The sequence below is a fragment of the Equus caballus genome, chromosome 2 (assembly GCF_041296265.1).
Source record: "Equus caballus isolate H_3958 breed thoroughbred chromosome 2, TB-T2T, whole genome shotgun sequence".
Lineage (NCBI taxonomy): Eukaryota > Metazoa > Chordata > Mammalia > Perissodactyla > Equidae > Equus > Equus caballus.
The window spans coordinates 23,917,144-23,934,799 of NC_091685.1; the positions used below are offsets into that span (position 1 = coordinate 23,917,144).

At 47.2% G+C, this 17,656-nt stretch overlaps 1 protein-coding gene and 1 long non-coding RNA gene across 5 annotated transcripts in view; one reads left to right on the top strand and one right to left on the bottom strand.

Annotated features, from left to right (window-relative positions):
* Window positions 1-1,428: 1,428 nt before the first annotated feature.
* Window positions 1,429-15,250, top strand: LOC111771596 (uncharacterized). Of its 3 annotated transcripts, none has more exons than XR_011432040.1 (6): window positions 1,429-3,078; window positions 3,642-3,781; window positions 6,017-6,145; window positions 10,367-10,545; window positions 14,432-14,651; window positions 14,989-15,250. It is a non-coding gene; the product is annotated as an uncharacterized lncRNA (long non-coding RNA). The 3 variants fall into 3 exon arrangements; XR_011432035.1 differs by having other exon boundaries at window positions 1,440-3,078; window positions 3,656-3,781; window positions 10,440-10,545; XR_011432037.1 differs by having other exon boundaries at window positions 1,475-3,078; window positions 10,440-10,545.
* The window catches only part of AZIN2 (antizyme inhibitor 2), a 35,248-nt gene continuing 23,563 nt past the window's right edge, over window positions 5,972-17,656 (bottom strand). For both annotated transcript variants that reach the window (XM_070249533.1, XM_023634064.2), the window contains 2 exons: window positions 9,308-9,522; window positions 5,972-6,454 (listed from right to left, as the gene is read on the bottom strand). In XM_070249533.1, the coding sequence (XP_070105634.1) occupies window positions 6,316-6,454; window positions 9,308-9,522 (354 nt within the window). In that variant the 3' untranslated portion in view covers window positions 5,972-6,315. The remainder of the gene's footprint in view (window positions 6,455-9,307; window positions 9,523-17,656) is intronic.

Below are 17,656 nucleotides of genomic sequence, written 5' to 3' on the forward strand. Positions count from 1 at the left end.
TGTACACACCATTCCTCTGGTCTGGAATGCTCCCCTCTAACTCCTCAGACTTTCCTACCCAGCCAACTCCTACTCATCCGTCAAGGCCCCTGGCTTCTGCCAAGTCCTTCCTAACCCTAGCAGGCAGTTACGTCTACTTCTAATCAGAACTACCTTGGGCACCCTGTGCTTTCCATTAACACAGCACTTACCACACCAAATCGTACTTATTTCCACTTAGATATCTCACAGGATCTCAAAATTTGACATGTCCAGAAATTCATTTCTGCTGATTTTTACATCAATGGGATTTAGCAGGAGATGGATCTCGGAGCTTCACCGTCTCAATTGGAGATGTACAGAACAAATAGAGCCTCACCATCTTAACTGGAGTTATTAAAGTGCCCAGAGAAGAGCCATTTGATAATAGAGTTCTACCAAATAAACACATATGCTGCTGTAAAGGCAATTGTGGTCACCATAGGCTTCCTCTAAGCATAGGAAGAGGGCTGGGTGGGAAGAGCGATTGAGAGGAACCTCCAGAGTAGACAGAGATGCTTCCCAATCTGTCTTCGCTAGTTACTATCTGTTCTGGGCAAGTTGTTTCATATCTAGCCTCACTTCCCTAATCTGTAGATGGAAATAACTTAAGTGGTTACTATGGTTACCATAGTCAAGTCCCATTCTAAGCACCTTCAATATGTTAATTTATTTAATCCTTAGGACAATGGTAAGAGGTAGGTACTATTATTCCATTTTACAGATGCCGAAACTGGCGCAGGGAGTTACTTGCACCAGGAAACACAGGTAACGACTGGCAGAACCAGAATTCCAATACAGGCAGTGAGGGGTCGGAGTCTGTGTCATAATCCACTTCACAGGCTTGTGTGGATTAAACGAAATAATCCAAGTGAAGGGCGAGGGCAAGGAATGGCACACAGCAAGTACCGTTTATTAGTTTAAAATGTGAAACACTTTGGCCTGGAAGTCAAGAATTCGCTCAAAGCCCCTGATTTTATGCGTGAACTCATCAGGCGTCTCCTCTCGGGTATGAAATGGACGGGGAGGACACTGGAGACGAATCCCCTAGAAACGTACAGCCCTCAGGCCCTTTTACTCTAGGATCCTGCTACTTCAGAAGTAGAAGCGGAAGTAACTGGTGGACAAGGAGCGCACTTCCGGTGTTACTTCAGCCCTCTCTACCCCGGCAGACAGGTCGTCCCCTTTCCACGCCGCCTGCGTCCCGGGCTGACCCCTTTCTCGTGGGAGCCCCGCCCCCGGCGAAGGCTCGGTTTTCCATTGGTGGAGGTCAGGAGCTGCGTAGCCGTCTTTCAACCAATGGACTCCGCTGTCTCTTCCGTTTGGTAAAGTCAGCCCCTCCTCCGGGCCGGCAGAGGGCGCGAGAGCGCGTGGCTCGAAGCCTAGGAGGGTCTCCGACACGGAAGTGACGTCACGACGCCGGAAATCCACGGCCGCGGAGACTGCGGGGTGTGATGGAGAATTCTAGGGTGTGGAGGTCGAGCGATAAAGTTTCCGCGAGGCGGTCAGATAGATGAGAAAACAAGCTGCCAGCGGAGGGGCTTGCTCAGTATTTACTCAGCCAGAAAGTCTTCCAAGACCAGCGCGCTTCCCACATGCCTCTCGGAGCGGAGGGGTAGCCCCTTGGGGGATTTTGCTCTGCCTGAGGAGTTGCGCAAGCTAGTCTCACGGAGATATCCCCGTTCCGCAGATCGGGAACACGAAACCCAGAGAGGGACAGGGACTTGCCAGGGTGGGGTTGCCAGATTTAGCAAATAAAACGCAGGACGCCCAGTGAAAGTTGAATTTTGGGTAAACAATGTTTTAGTATAAGGCATGTACGTTTACTAAAAGGTATCCATTGTTTATCTGAGTTTAGAGCTAGCTGGGCGTCCTGTGATTTATCTGGCAATCAGCCTACGGTCACCCAGCTGAGGGGAAGGGCAGAAAGCTATTGAGGCATCCTATATGCCTCCTCGCCTAAGGTTCACTGTTGTGTCGACCTGCACCCTTCCTGAGTGTAACCCTGAGGTGGCCTACAGGGCCCCCAGTTCACTCGGGTCAGTGGTCTGCCCTGTACAGGGTCTAGGCTACTGTTCAGGAACTGAGGAGAGGAGGCCAGATACTCCCCCTACCTTGGAATTTAGGGGTACCCCACAGCCTCCAAGACTAGTTTATTCAGAAGACACTAAGCCCTTAGTCTGTGCCAAGTACAAACCCAGGCTTTGGATCACATTGGCAAATGGAAGAAACGCTCTCTGTCTTTATGGAATTAACAGATTTGCAGGAGGACAAGTAGAAAAATTACGCTACATTGTGACCAGCAGTCCTTTAATATGGTTAAATACAGGATGCTGTGAAAGCTCAGAGAAGCAGTACCTAACGAAGGCATAGAGTAAGAGACAAAGGAGAGATGCCCAAGCTGAGACCTGAAAGATTCCTTCACTCAACAGTTATTTATTGGACATCCATGTGTAGGGCAGTGGTCTAGGCACTGAGGACACAGCAGTGAACAACATAAATCTCTGCCCTTAAGAGCTTAATTCTAAATGGAATGTATAGTATGGTGATGCTGAGCTATGGGGAGGGGGAAGTACGACTATGAAGGGGATGATAGAATGCTGGGGTGGGAGTGTTACAGTTTTTAAGAAGCTGGTGGTCAGGAAGGCCTCACTGAGAAGGTGACATTTGAGCAAAGACCTGAAGGGGTGAGGGAAAGAGATCATGGAGCTTTGGGGGTTTATAAGGAAATGTGTCGGGCATGTTGGAGGAACAGAAAGAGGAGAATGATGCACTGCCTCCAATCTGATAGCTTTCTAAGGGATTTTCAGTGATCATTTTTGCATGGTGTTTCTTGCCTTAAATATTGTCCTTAGAATCTAATTCCAGTAAAATGTGAGTTCACATAACTAGGTGGGAGGCCACTTTGAATAGGGTATTCAGAAAAGGCCTTCCTGAGAAGGCAACATTGAAGGTGAGCCCTTTATGGTGAGAATGAGTCAGCCCTGGAGAAGCTGGAAGAAGAGCTGCTTAGGCAGAGGGAACAGCCAGGGCAAAGGCCTGGAGGCAGGAAAGAACTCGGTAAATGTGGGGAACCAAAAAGAGGCCAATAGACTGGAGAGAGAAGAGCGGCGTGAGATGAGGTTGGAGAGGTGGGCAGAGGTCTCAGGCCATTTAGCTTTTATTGGCATCACGATGGGACTCAACTGAAGGATTTTCAGCAGAGGACTGACAAGAATGGATTCATGTTTCAAAAAGATACCTGCCTGCTAGGAGGCTGCATCGGATAATTTTGCTGGTTGAATTCACATGGGCTTAGCTGCTCATCACAGAGGTGCCAGGAAGAGGATTTAAAATGGAGTGAAGGGTTGAGTGGGAACTTCCAGCCTGTCGCCTCCCCTATGGACCTTTACAGCTGGAATGAGCTGGCTTGGGCAGGTGGGTTTCCTAGGGGACGGGTGACACCCAGAGAGCCAGCATTTCCCTCCTGAGCAGGGATTGACAGAAGTGACAACTTGTGTCCCTCAGACCCCGTCAGGTTCTCTAGCTGGGCTTGCCTTAACCAGGCTGGGGGATGAAGGAAGTGCATGCTACCAGCAGCCCACCGGGTCTCCTCCCTCTGCCCCTTTTGAATATACTTTCAGTTATCTCTTCAAAGGTCCTGTCATGCGTCTGCTCCAAAGGCACACAGGCTCCAGTGAGAAATCTGTTCAAACTCCATACCAGCTGCTGTCACTTTAAAAAGCTACAGAGGACTCTCCCCAGTGAACCTGCTTCAGACAAGGTAATGAGATAGGGCTGGCTCTCACTGTGGCCAGCTGTGTTCGCAGGGCACCTGCCACCTTTGGAAGCAGATGCCCAGTTCCAGCAGAAAAACCTGTGTTTGCCCCTCACCCCCCGAGAAAAAGCATGAGTGAGTCCAGATCTGCTTGGGCATGGAAATGGAAGAAGTCTCAGAAATAGTCTCATTGATGGAGGGCTGAGCCCAGTGTGGTAATATGTAAAACGTGGCTTTGCATGGATAATAACGGGCAGTAGAGTTACCCTTTCTGATTGCTCTCTGAGCCCCGTAGTGTCCTGAGCTTTCAGCCTATCTGTTGTCAAAGTATCAAACACGAGGCCCAGCCTGGAAAACGGAGACACATCTGCTTTGGCAAGCGCCTAGTTCACTCAGAACACATTGCCTCGTTAGAGGACCTCAAAGCCACGTGTAGGACCCAGGCCTGGCTGAGAGACTGAAACAGGGGGGCCAGGTGTGATATCATGCTTTATAATAAGAACTATGTTCTTGGTCTTCATCCCCGTTCCTAGCGCAGAGCTCCTAAAATCCTTGGAATTTCCTAAGTGACGAGAGCAATAAAGGTGTCTTTTGTTATGTCCCATCCCTCAACCTCCAGCAAGCGGAGAGGGGCTGAAGATTGAGTGCAATAACCAGTGGCCAATGATCTAATCAATCATACCTGTGTATTGAAGCCTCCGTAAAAACCTAAAGGACAGGGTTTTAAACCTAGGGTTTAAACTCCGTAAAAACCTAGAGCTCCCAGGTTGGTGAGCACACAGAGGAGCTGGGAGAGTGGCACGCAGGGGAGAGTTTGGAAGCTCCAGGCCCCTTCTCCCTACCTTGCACCATGCATCTCTGCCTTCTGGCTCTTCCTGGGTTATGTCCTTTTGTAATAAACCAGTAATCTAGTAAGTAAGATGTTTCTCTGAGTTCTGCGAGCTGCTCTAGCAAAATAATTGAACCCAAGGAGGGGGTTGTTGGAACCTCCGATCTATAGCCCATGGATCAGAAGCACAGGGGACAACCTGGACTTGGTGATTGGCATCTGAAGGAGGGAGGGAGTCTTGTAGGACTGAGCCCTTAACCTGTGCAGTCTGAAACTATCTCCAGGCAGATAGTGTCCGAATTGAGCTGAAATGTAGGACACCCAGCTGGTGTTGGAGAATTGCTTGGTGGTCTGGGGAAAAACCCACATTGTACCAGGCTTACCCAGAGAGAAGCTCAAGTGAAGAGATAACAAGCACGGTGCAATGTCCAGAACAGGCAGATCCACTAGGATGGAAAGTAGATTCACGGTTGCCTGGGACTGAAGGAAGGGGAAAGGGAGTAACTGCTGATGGGCACTGGGTTTCTTTTGAGGTGATGAACATGTTTGAGAATTGGATAGTGGTGATGGCTGCACAAACCCTGTGAAGATATTAAAACCACTAAATTCTACACTTGAAAGAGTGAATTTTAAGGCATGTGAATTCTATCTCAATTTTTTTTAATTGCAGAAGAAAAATCTTTCCGATCCCCTATAACGCTGAACTCCTTTGCTGAGCAGCTCAAACACCCAGGTGCATAGCTTGGAACCGTAGGAGTGTGAAGGAACCTTTGTCCTGACAAAGAACTGCCAGTCCGAGAGACATCAGCATTGGGGCCCATGGCGCTGGATGCGGCAAGACTCTATGGCCAACTCTGTTCTGACAGTCCCTGCCTGAAGGGGCAAAACCACCCACCTCGTGTTTGCACTACTCTTACTGCCTTATGGGCCTGCAAGGACAGTTAGGGTGCAAGGTCTCCTCAAAACCTCCCTGACACCCAGCTCTTTGCTCTTCGTCCTTGCTATGACTGTCTGAAGCTGTGTCAAATACCCGACTGCCCCCACTTTGGGCCAGGCCTTAGGCTGGGTGTTGGGTTCACACAGAGGCCCCTCACCAGTCATGAGCTGCGGCTCCAGGGCTGAAGGGAGGCAACTCTGACCCCCACCTCAACCCCTGGCAGCTCCCCCTTCCTCGTGATGCCAGACATGGAGGCCTGTGCAGAGGAGAGAGATGAGTCAGAGAAGCTGGGTGCCAGTGCCCCGAGATGCCCACACTGCGGCTGGCTCAGGACTGCAGCAGATGGCATGGGGTCATCAGTGTAGGCTGGAAAGTCTCACCCCTGGCCTAACCCAGGCTGCTTTGTGAATTGAACTGCCAGATTCCACTGTAGTATTAAAAAACCTAAATGTTTATTTGCTTCATATTTACAAAGGTGAGAAGGAGACCAAGGGAGACCCCAAGGACACCCCCATACCTGGCTGACCAGGCCCTTTGCGCTGCAGAGGAGGCAGACACAGCTGGAAGGGACAGGATTTATGTTGCATACTTGAACTACAGCGAGGTAAGACTGGTCCTATTTACAGGGCAGAAACACTACAGGTGGAGTGTGGGGGGCAGCAGAGCAGGCACCAGAGTCCTGGCCAGAGGGTGCCCCTGCTCGCTGCCTTCCCCACCTCTCCCAGAGGCATCTCTGCGGCCCCGCTGGGGTTCTCGGGGGGAGAACGGGCCCGCTCACATGATGCTCGCCGGGGTGAAGACAGGGCCCACGCACAAGGTGTCTGTGATCTCCCAGCCACAGGACAGAGGCTTGCACACACCCTCGGTGTCCTCGTCCTGTTCTGCAGGCAGCAGCTGCCCTCGAAGTGCTTCCCTGCAGGGAGAGAGGGCCACAGAAAGCAGCCAGCATGGGGCCCACAGGCCAGAAGTTCTCCCCTGAGCCCCAGAGCCCAGCCCAGGGCCCGAGTGGGTAAGGCCTGCTGACCCCGCCTCCTCCACTGCTCTCTTCTCCCCCGTAGTCCACCCCACAACAAGGGAGAGGAAGCCGCAGTTATGGAGCCCTTACTCCATGGCAGACATTGTGCCAGGCACTTGACTTACATTATCTAATCGTATCCTCCCCAAACCCTGAAAGGGCAGCATTATCGCCCCAATTTACTGATGAGGACACTGAGACTCAGAGAGAAGTGACCTGTCCAACGTCACATCCCTAGAAGGTGGTAGAACTAGGATTCAACCCAACTCTCTTACTCCAAAGCCCACGTTCTTCATCCCCCAGGCTTAGGACTTAAAACAAAATTCATTTCCTGGCTCCCTCAAAAAATCCTACAGGGGGCCGGCCCAGTGGTGCAGCGGTTAAGTGCGCATGTTCCACTTTGGCAGCCCAGGGTTTGCTGGTTCGGATCCCAGGTGTGAACATGGCACTGCTTGGCAAGCCATACTGTGGTAGGCATCCCACATATAAAGTAGAGGAAGATGGGCACGGATGTTAGCTCAGGGCCAGTCTTCCTCAGTGAAAAGAGGAGGATTGGCAGATGTTAGTTCAGGGCTCATCTTCCTCGAAAAAAAAAAAAATCCTACAAACTGTTTCTCTTCCTGCCTGCCCATCTTGATAAATGGCTCTGTCATCTGCTCAGCTGCTCTAGCCACAAGCCGGGAATCTTGTTCCCGCACCCAGTCAATCCTTGAGAAGCCCAGCTCCTGAACATCCTCACAGGTACCCACTTCTCTCCACTCCCACTGCCGCCGCCGTCTGCAGTTCCCCTGATCTGCTCCTGCCTCCTCCAGACCATTCTGGCCTAGGTTCATCTTTTCCAAAAGGCAAATCTCTGCCCTTGAGTCGCCAGCGGCGTCTCTCCACTCTCGGGCCTGCGCTTTCCAGTCTCGCACTTGCAGGAAGGCCTCCCTCTTTGCTGATGTGCACAATTTGACAGCAAGTCAGTAGTCAGTATCTTTGCACAGAGCCCAGTCGGGCTGTTCCCTTCCAGGTGGAAGGCCCTCCAGGCCAAGCGCCCTCTGTCTGTCTCCTTATCTTTCAAAATGAGTTGGTCCAGTTTCTTAAAACCCCTCAGTGACTCCCTGCTGCCTTCAAGATCAAGTCCAGTCTGGGCCTCCAAGGTTCTTCTTGATCCAGTTTCCCTCACATGCCACTCCAGCCAGCCAGAGCATTTCTTCAAATGAACTGGACTCTTTCAAGACCCCACACCTCTCAGCCCGGGCCACCCTCCTTTCAGCTTGCCTGGCCCTCCTGTGCCTGCCTAACCTCCCCTTACCCATCAGGTGGTACCTCATGAGAAGCAGCCCTGACCACCCCTTCCTGGTCTGCTGTCCCTCCCTCCCCACTGACCTCTGCACTCTCTATGCCAGTGTCTGTGTGTGCAGGTCTGCACCTCGCTCGCTCTGTCTTAGATGCTCTCATACCCCCTAGGGCCCGGCACAGAGCCAGGCACTAAGGCAGGATGTTTTGATGAAGCTCCTTTGATATGGGGAGTTTTTTGACAAGGCCGTTTCAGTACATCAGAACATGTTGTTCCTAGTAATGGGGGCCACTGTTCCCTGCACCCTCCCCCGCCCGTCTGCTGTGATGGAGCCAGGATGGGATAAGGAAGCCTGCGTGTGGTTGCCTTTGTAAGTTTGTTCTTTAGGCCTTGATCAAAGACCCCCGATGTCAAATGGCAGCCTCAGCCTGTCTCGTACTCCTGCAGGGAGTAGAAACAACAAAGGTGTGTTGACCCCATGAATGAAATGAGATGGATACTGAGCCCTGTCAGGCCTGGGGTTTGGTAGCATTGTTCCTGGGGGGCCCTCAAGCACCCACGTGTCCCTCAGACACAGGCTACACTCACTCCTGAGGCCCAGCACAAAAGCCTCTCCCTCTGCTCTGCGCTCGGTAGCCGTCTCCCCAGTCCCCCAACGGGGGTTCTTCGCCACTGACCAGCTGTGTGACCTCAAGCAAGTGACCTCTCAGTTTGTGATAACACTGGTCCCACAGAGTTTTGTGTGGGTGAGGGGAAGTAATCATGAGATGCCTGACAGAGGGTTCAACCAAGGTGACTTCTTTCTGTCTGCCCTCCTCTCGCCTCACTGGGTCCCAGCGCTAGCCTGGTGAGGCGAGCAGGGCGAGTGTTATTCTCATTTTCTAGCTGGGAAGACCCAGGCTCAGTGAGCAGGCGTCTTTCCTGGGTCACAGAGCAGCCACTGGACTGGTGAGCTCTGTCCACATCCACCCTTGTCCTCCCTCACTCCACACAGAAGCCAGAGTGGTCCTCCCAAAATCCAGATCAGACCCTGTCACCCTGCTTCAGACTAGTCCATGTTTCCCATGGCTCAGAGCCCTTCACCGAGCCTTCAAGGCCCTTCCCACATCCAGCCCTGCTTCCTCTCCAGCCTTGAACAACCTCATGTAGTTTCTTGAAGGCAGCAAGCTTGCTTCCTGTTCCTTCTGCCTGGAACCCCCTCCCACCTCCTACTGCCTCGCTCCCATTCCTCCACCTGGCTTGACTTCCTTGTAGCTTCCTCAGGGAGGTAGGTCTGGGCCTCAGGGAGAGCTCTAAGCCTGCGCAGCCCACCCCGCCACCCAGTATTATCAGGAGTGCCTCCTTCCTCTCTGCGTCTCACGGGGCTCCACGTTTCTCAAGGGCAGCTCGGTCTCAGCTTTCCCTCATTGTCTCTGCCCAGGCTGCTCCCTTCTCCTCCCCTCCTCCGTTTCCCAGCAGGGCCCCCTTACCAGGCCAAACGGGACATGGCATAGGTGACGTGGCAGGTCTGGGTCTCCCCGAGGCGGGAACCCATGCCCACGGTGTAGGCGCCCATGTGTTCAAAGACCAGCCAGTCCCCTACGTGTAGTTGCGGCAGCCACAGGCCCTCAGCCACACAGTCACAGCCATCGACCGCCGGGCCCCACAGGCTGCTGCTGTACAGGGGCTGCTCCGTGGATGGTTTCTGCAGGAGGGAGGGATGGCCACATTCAGCTCTCCTGGGCATTCTGCGCACAGCCTCAGCACTGCCTCCCTCGCAAGCCTTCCAAGGCTCCATAGCCAATTGGATAAAGACTGGATGGGTCTCCTGGCCTGGCATTTAAGGCCCTCCCACTTCTCTACATTCATTGCCTCTTACACTCTGAAGCCACAAAGCCTGATCTTAAATCCAGGCTCCAACACTTGCTAGCTGTGTGACCTTGGGCAAGGTGCTTTATCCCTCTGTGCCTTAGTTTGCTCATTTGTAAAATGGGAATAATTATAGCACCTACCTCTTAGCATTACAGAAAGGATAAATGAGTACAGGTAGAGCGTTTAGAACAGTACCTGACACACAGCCAGGGCCCAGTAAGTTGGCACTATGGTTATTATTGTTCTTGTTGTTGCTGTCACCTCTCGGCTTCAGTCTTCACTGGCGTCTCGCCCACTTTCCAGACCCTGGGTGTGTCCACACCTCCGCAGCCCTTCCGCCTTCCTCAAATTCAGCTTGTCCTCTGGGCCTGGCCCTGGGACTCCCCTTTCTGTGAAGGTCTCCCTGGCCAGGCACAGGGGCCAGACGTACACAGGTGAGTTAGACCCACCCTCCTTCGGGCCCTCACTCTGGCGAGGAAGATGGGCCTCCAGCAGATAGTCACAGGGTGACCTGGGAGAGGTCACAGAGGACCCCACGGGATGGGCATAATTCCTCCTTTCAGGGAAACTGAGGCTCTGAGAGGTTAAGTGACTTGCTGAAAGACACAACTACCAGTTACATAAAATTTTAAATTTTTTCTTAAAATCTTAAATTTTTTCTTCAAAATCCGGAAAAGAAATCTGTAACACAGACCATTTGCGGATAACCAAGATATCAGTGCAATTTGTCACAGTGCCGGATCCTCCCAGGCAGGTCCCAGAGGAAGAGTCATGACTGAAAGATGGATGCGAGCGGGTCCTGACTATGCCCTCAGAGGCCCCGCCCTCCGCCCTCCGCTGACTCACCATGTTCCAGGTACACCAGGTGCTCTGGGCTCCCCAGGGAACCCTGATTCCCTTCCCCCACATCCAAGCTCCCCCCATGCTGTTCCCTGAGGACCCAAATCTGCCACCTCCTAATTTCCCTTTAGATCTTACCTAAAACAGCCTCGTGGAAGCCTTTGCTAAAGCTCCATGTTCCCACAAGCTTTGCCTCCAGAGCATTTACCATAATTTATACTTTGATCTTTGTGAAATGTATCTGCTCAGGGCTGTCTTCCATGTCAGACTATAAATTCCATGAGCCCAGAGATCATGACCATCTTGTTCACCCCATCTCCTCCCTGCCTAGCAGTCTAGAACACAGAGTAGGTGCTTTTTTGAATAATATCTTTTAAGTGAATGAATGAGAAATACATGAGTGATGAGAAAGAGAAAGAAGGAAGGAAGGACAGAAGGAGGGAAGGAGAAAGGGAGGGAGGGAGGAAGGGAGGAATAGAAGCCGTCCAGAAAGCCTAGAACGAGGCAGTGGAGAAGACCAATAGGGGAAAAGGAAAGGTGTTTCAATACCTTACCAGCACCAGGAATGAGTAAAATTGAGAAAGAAAAGTCACAAACTTCATAAGCAGAAATAATGTTCAAGCATTTGACAAAAAGTTAATTAATAAGCCATTAGTCTCATTAATAAAGAAAAAGATGCACACATTATTAAAATCAAGAATGAGAATTATCCTATATTCGTTCATTCATTCATTCAATTAACACTTATTGAGCACCTACTATGTGCCAGGTCCTGACTAGGAGCCAGGGATGCAGCAGCAAACACAAAAGAACAAGGTCCTATGCTCATGAAGCTCCCATTCTAGGAAGAGACCAACAAATACATCCTCGTTCACATGACCAAACATTCTTGTCTACAAGCTTTCTGTTAATGAGTGAAATTAATCTCGATTGCTCTGAATTATTTCCCTTATGTCCATTTGTTAAAAAACATTAAGCTAACTTTTAAAGATTTGGGAGGGAATGCTATATAAATGTATCCACGAGGATCCTCAAGAAAACAGATTTCAAGCTTCTTCCACAATAAAGTAAAAAGAAACAGCACCATTGAGTTATAAGTTAGGGTTCTCTCACTTCTTATTAGTGGCATAAGTTAAAAATTGGTGGGGAAGAAAAGGTTTTAAAACTTCACAGGAAATAATGCAAAGCTACCCTTTTACTATTTAAAGCTATTACCTTTTTAAAAAAAGAATCTGCAAGGGGCCAGCGCTGTGGCCTAGCAGTTAAGTTTAGCATGGTCTGCTTTGGTGGCCCAGGTTCGTAGGTTCGGATCCCAGGCATGGACCTAAACCACTCATCAGCCATGCTGTGGTGGTGACCCACATACAAAACAGAGGAAGATTGGCACAGGTGTTAGCTCAGGGCCAATCTTCCTCAGGGAAAAAAAACAAGGAATCTGTAAAATAAATATTCCAAAAGCATGTGACGACAGGCTTGTGAGTCTCTTACAAGGCACGTGTGAGGCATTTACTCCAAAAACTAAGTGGAAATGGACATGCACCTGTAAAAATATAAGATGCTCAGTCTGCTACTAGGCCCCCCTCTGTGTGAGAGGGCAGAGGCTTCCTAGTTGACAAAGCATGCCCACCACTACTCCAGGCCTCACCGGGGAGGCAGCTGCAATTTCCATTTTACAGAAGAGAAGACTCAGAGAGAGGAAGTGACCTGCTCCAGGTTCTGGAGGAAGTTAGTAGCACAACTCTGAGTGGTCCCAGACCAGGAGGCTTCTAGCTGCACCGACTGGCTGCCATTGTCCCAGAGGCCCACTATGTGAGCACATCCACAGAAGACACAGGGCAAACATTTAAAGTGGCACATGGCCCTGATGGAGTCCCTAAATAACTCCCCAGCTTTTAAAGAATAAATCAGTAATTCCCGTACTACATAAATCGTACAAAAGTACTTTAAAAGGAAAAAGGAGAACAAACAAGGGCAGCACAGAAAAAGGAAAAAAGAAAACAGAACAAAAACCTATGGTCAAAATCTGACTTGTGAACATACAGGCCAAAATCCAAAATGAAACCTTAGCTAACCAAATCCACACTTATTTTCAAAAAACCGCCTTCAATGATCAGATAATTTATGTCTAAACGGAAGTCAGGGGCAATACAAGCAAGCCGACCACCAGCTTTGTCATAATATGGAAAACAGAGATCTACAATTCAAATGTAATTTTCCCAATACATGTCAACATGGCATTCAATAACCTATAGCGTCTATTCTTGATTAAAACTACGGACAAAACCAAACCCCACGATGAAGAGAGACTATTTAAAATAAGGAGCCAACTCTAACTTAATGGAGGTACGCTAGAATGGCCTCATCTCAGAACCAGAAGCAACCTGAGTAATTAAAGTTTAGCCCCCTCGTTTTCCAGATGAAGAAACGAGAGAAACAAGGCTCAGAGAGATTGAGTAACTTGCCTAATGTGACTCAGCTACTATATGACAGAGTCAGGACTCAAACTCAATTCTTCTGACTCCGAGTCTGAAGCTTTCTGTCATCATTCCTATTTTATATATCATGAGAAATGCTGGCAAGAGCTATTAGGAAAAAAAAAAAACCAAAAGGTATAATATATAGAAAATGAAGAAATAAAGTATTACGTTACAGATAAGGTTTGCCCACCTGGAAAATCCAAAGGGGAGGGAAGTAGTTATGGGAAATCAGTGAGTTTCAGCGTGTAAGCCAGCATCTTAGCTCGGAAACACAGGCAATTGTTTCCTCTCACAACAGAAATGAACACATTAAGTTATGAAATTCTTAGAGGTACTTGGGTCACAATAATACTTATTCAAAGAAAATAATAAAAGGTTCATGGGAGAAAGAAAATGCAAGACCTCTACCCTCTCCTAGCTGAAAAAACTTAGTAAAGCAAAACAGAGAATTCTCCCCAATTCAGTGAATAGATTAAATAAGCCACTACTAATTAAAATCCCCAAGATATTTTCCTAAATGTTAGAAACAGTGCAATAAAAGAAGAAACGTGAACCTAACAAAGAATATTCATAAGCAATGATGACAGCCTCAATTTTTTGTTAAATATTTAATTCATACAAAAGAGAATCTGAATCATGTGTAAGATAAAAAAATAACAATAAAATGACTATCTATGTACCTACCACCCGGCTAAAGAAATACAAAATTTTCGGTATCTTTGAAACCCCCTGTGTGGCCCACCCTAACCCCTTCAGACGTAACCATTATCTTGAATCTTATTTTCATTATTCTCGTTTTACACAAATATACCTAACCCTAAACAATATAGTATTTAGTTTTGCATACTTTTGAAACTTATATCAATGACATTATAAAGGATGCAATCGCTGTAGCTTGTTCTTTTGTTTTCTTGAAACTCACATTTCCAAGATTCATCCAACTGATGCATATAGCCGTCATTCACAATTTGCTGCATAGAATTCATTGTATGGAATACCCTGTAATTTATTTATCTATTAACCTACAGCAACATTAGCATTGTCTCCAATGTTTTATATTATAAAAATTGCCCCTGTGAACATTCTGATATAACTCTTCAAACACACATGCCAAGAGTTTCTTTACAATACATACCTAGGAACTTGCTGGGAGGGAGGGTATAAACACATCTAACTTTATCTGAAGAATGCCAATTTGTTTCCCAAAGTAGAAAACCAATGTCCATCCTGCAGTGTCTAAGAGATCCAGCTACTCTCCATCCTCACAAACACTTGATATTGTCATGCTTTTCATTTTTTTCTCTAAACTAATTGGTAGAAAATAGTGTCTTATTTTCATTTTCATCTCCTTGATTACCAGTGAGGTTGAGGGGCCAGCTCTGTGGCTGAGTGGTTAAATTCATGCACTCCACTTTGGCAACCCAGGGTTTCGCCGGTTCAGATCCTGGGCACGGACATGGCACCACTCATCAGGCCATGCTGAGGCAGCGTCCCACAAGCCACAACTAGAAGGACCTACAACTAGAATATGCAACCATGTACTGCGGGGCTTTGGGGACAAGAAGAAGAGGGAGAAAAAAAGAAGAGTGGCGACAGATGTTAGCTCAGGTGCCGATCTAAAAAGAACAAAGCAAAAACCAATGAGGTGAGCACCTTTTCGTTTTCTCTGTGGCTTTCCTCTTCTGTGAACTGGCTGTTAAATCCTTTTGCCCATATTTCGATTGCTTTCTACTTCGCATTGCTTTTTTTGCTTATTTTCTTAAGACTCTTATTCGTCTCTTTCTTTTTAAACAATCCTTCGTACATTCTGTCTGCTAATCCCTTATCAATTATATATGTGTTTCACTGTTTTTCTCAGTTTGTGATGACCTCTTTACTTTCACTAACACACAAACAGAAGCTCTTCGTTTTAATGTAGACAAACATCAGTCTTTTCCTTTTTGGTTTGTAAGACATTCTTCACTGTTCTTCCCTATTTCAAGGTCCTGTGTTGGTTTCTGGAATTTATATTCATGGACGGTGTGAGATAAGGAGCCAATGTCATTTTTTGCGTCTGGACCATCAGGTGTCCTAGTGTCACATGTTAAACAGTCCCCAGTGATCTGCTTTGCAAGGCCTGTCAAAAGCAAGTTTCCAGATATGCGTGGGTCTTTTCTGCGCTGTCAACTATGTTTTGCTGGTCTGTTTTTTTATGCTGCTATCCAAACTAAACTAATTAAAACAAACTCAGTGTTGGAAGTTGTATAATCGAGTTCTATTATTTTAGTGGTTACTCTAGACATTTACATTTAACATGCATGCCTAACTTAAAGTCTAAAATTAATCAATATCTTTACCTTCCTCTCAAACAACTCAAGACCTTAGAACACCAACTTGGCCACTGTACCTCCCAACTTACATTCTATTGCTCTTGAGTGGTTTATTCTGTCTTATTTGTGGCAGAGGCTGCTTGCTGCCTACCCCAGCAATTCCAACCCTCAATTTTTTCTGAACGCATGTGCACTTAGGATAAAGACTGTATTTCCAAATTTTCCTTGCAGGTAGTTATGGCCATGGGACTAAGATCTTAGTTATGGTCATGGGATAGAAGCATAAATATTATGTGGCTACTTTCAGGAAATTCCCTTAAAAGACAACTGGCACATGGACTTCACCTATTCTTTCCTATAATAGCTGGAGCTTCCATTTGTACCTACCATGATGTAGGTGACACCTAGAAATAGGTACGGCTGGAAGCCTTATGGTTCCATGTGACTATGAAACCACTACACCAGCTCTGAATTGCCTCAATCCAGACATTTGCATGAGAGTGAAGTAAACCTCAACATCTTGTTCAAGTCATGGAATTTTGGATCTGCTACTCACAGCAGAAGCTAGTCATAACTACAACCTATTTTTAAACCCCATAAATTAGATGTTATTGTTGTTGGTAGTGGTGGTGGTGACAGTCAATGATTCTTTGGGTTTACCCACATATTTATCTATCTTTGCTCACCATTCCTTCTTGCAACTCAGCCTATCCATCTGGAATCATTTTCCTTATGCCTGAAACACATCCTTTAGAATTTCCGGTAGTGAAATTGTCTCTCAGTATTCACTTGTCTGAAAATGCCTATACTTCATACTCATTCTTGAAAAACAGTTTTGCTGGATATAAGATTCTAGGTTGATATATTGAAGCTGTTATTCCACTATCTTCTGCCTTTCATTGTTATGGGAGAAAAATAAGGTGTAAGTCTATCATCCGTCTAGAGATATTCTTCTGTCTCATTTCTCTCACTAGTTTTTAGACCTTCTCTTTGTCTTTGGTATTCAGCTTCACTGATATGTTGTCTGGGTGTGGATTTATTTTTAGGTAGCGTATTTGGTCTATTGGGTTTCCTGAGTCTGAGAATATGTATTCCTCTCTCCCATTGTTTCTGTTAACTCTGGCAGCTACTAATTTTGTTCCCTCTCAGCTCCAAATCCACCCTTCTTTGCCCTGCTTTGAGATACTGGAGCTAGACATTTCTTCTTTTCCAGCTAATTCTGTGTTAGGCTTTGTCAGTACAGGTTGCTGGACAAACACTGCAAGGACATATCAGGAAGAAAGGACTTTCCCTCGTCTAGCATGCCATTTTCTGTGTGCCCACCCATGGCTCAGTGTATGAGGGTCAGGCAGCGTTCATCTCAGTGGCCCTCACAGTTTGGCCTTGGCCCACACCTTCCAGCAAGCATCCCCTCTGCTCAGCAGCAGGCTGCTCCCGTGATTTGGTTGTGGTGGGCCCCCTCTGGAAGTTCCTGTGCCACTGATAGGCTGCGTGTCCCAGTGATAGTCACAGCCTCTCCTCAAAGGTTTCAATTTCAGCCTTGGAGCGAGGAGCCCTCCTCTAAGTTTCTTCCTTGTTCACCCTCCCTTGCCAGGGGTAATAACTGCTCTTACCCCTTTGAGTAATTTAACTTCTTTAAAGTTAGCACTTCTTTATATTAAGATTTCCCTATTGAAATTACTAGTGTAGTTTCTGTATCCTGATACTCTCTCTTTCTGAAACTACAATTAGACATTACACTCTCTCAGTCTATCAGTCACTTCCTTTGTCTTTCTCATTTTCTATCTCTGTTTCTTTATGCTACATTTGCATAGTTTCTTCAGCTCTATCTTCCTGTTCTCTAATTGTCTCTTCAGCTGTCTCTAAAATCCTGCTTACCCTGTGGATTTCAATTTTCATAATTTTCACTTCTAGAAGTTCTGTATAGTCCTTTTTAAAATCTTCAAAATATTTGCATATTGTTTGGTCATATTTTCTATTTCTTTAAACACTGTAAATATTTTTTATTTTTAGCATCTGATAATTCCAATACAGGAAGTAATTGCAGGTCTGATTCTGCTGTCTGTTGCTTCTGCTGGTTTCCCCTCATGGTGACTTGTTTCTTTGTGTTTTGTGATTTTTTTGACTGTGAGCTCAGGTACCTTGGAACTTTATCTGTGAGAATTATTAAAAGGCTAGGTTGAGGATTCCTCCTCCAGAGAGAATTTGTGTTTGCTTCTGCAAGATAAAATAAATTCTAGGCTTGAGGTTTTTCAGACCACACAGTTAATGTGAATTTGGGCAACAAACCCAAGAAAGTCCTGACTTACGGTTGTAAATTCTCATTTTTTTGCGCTTTTCC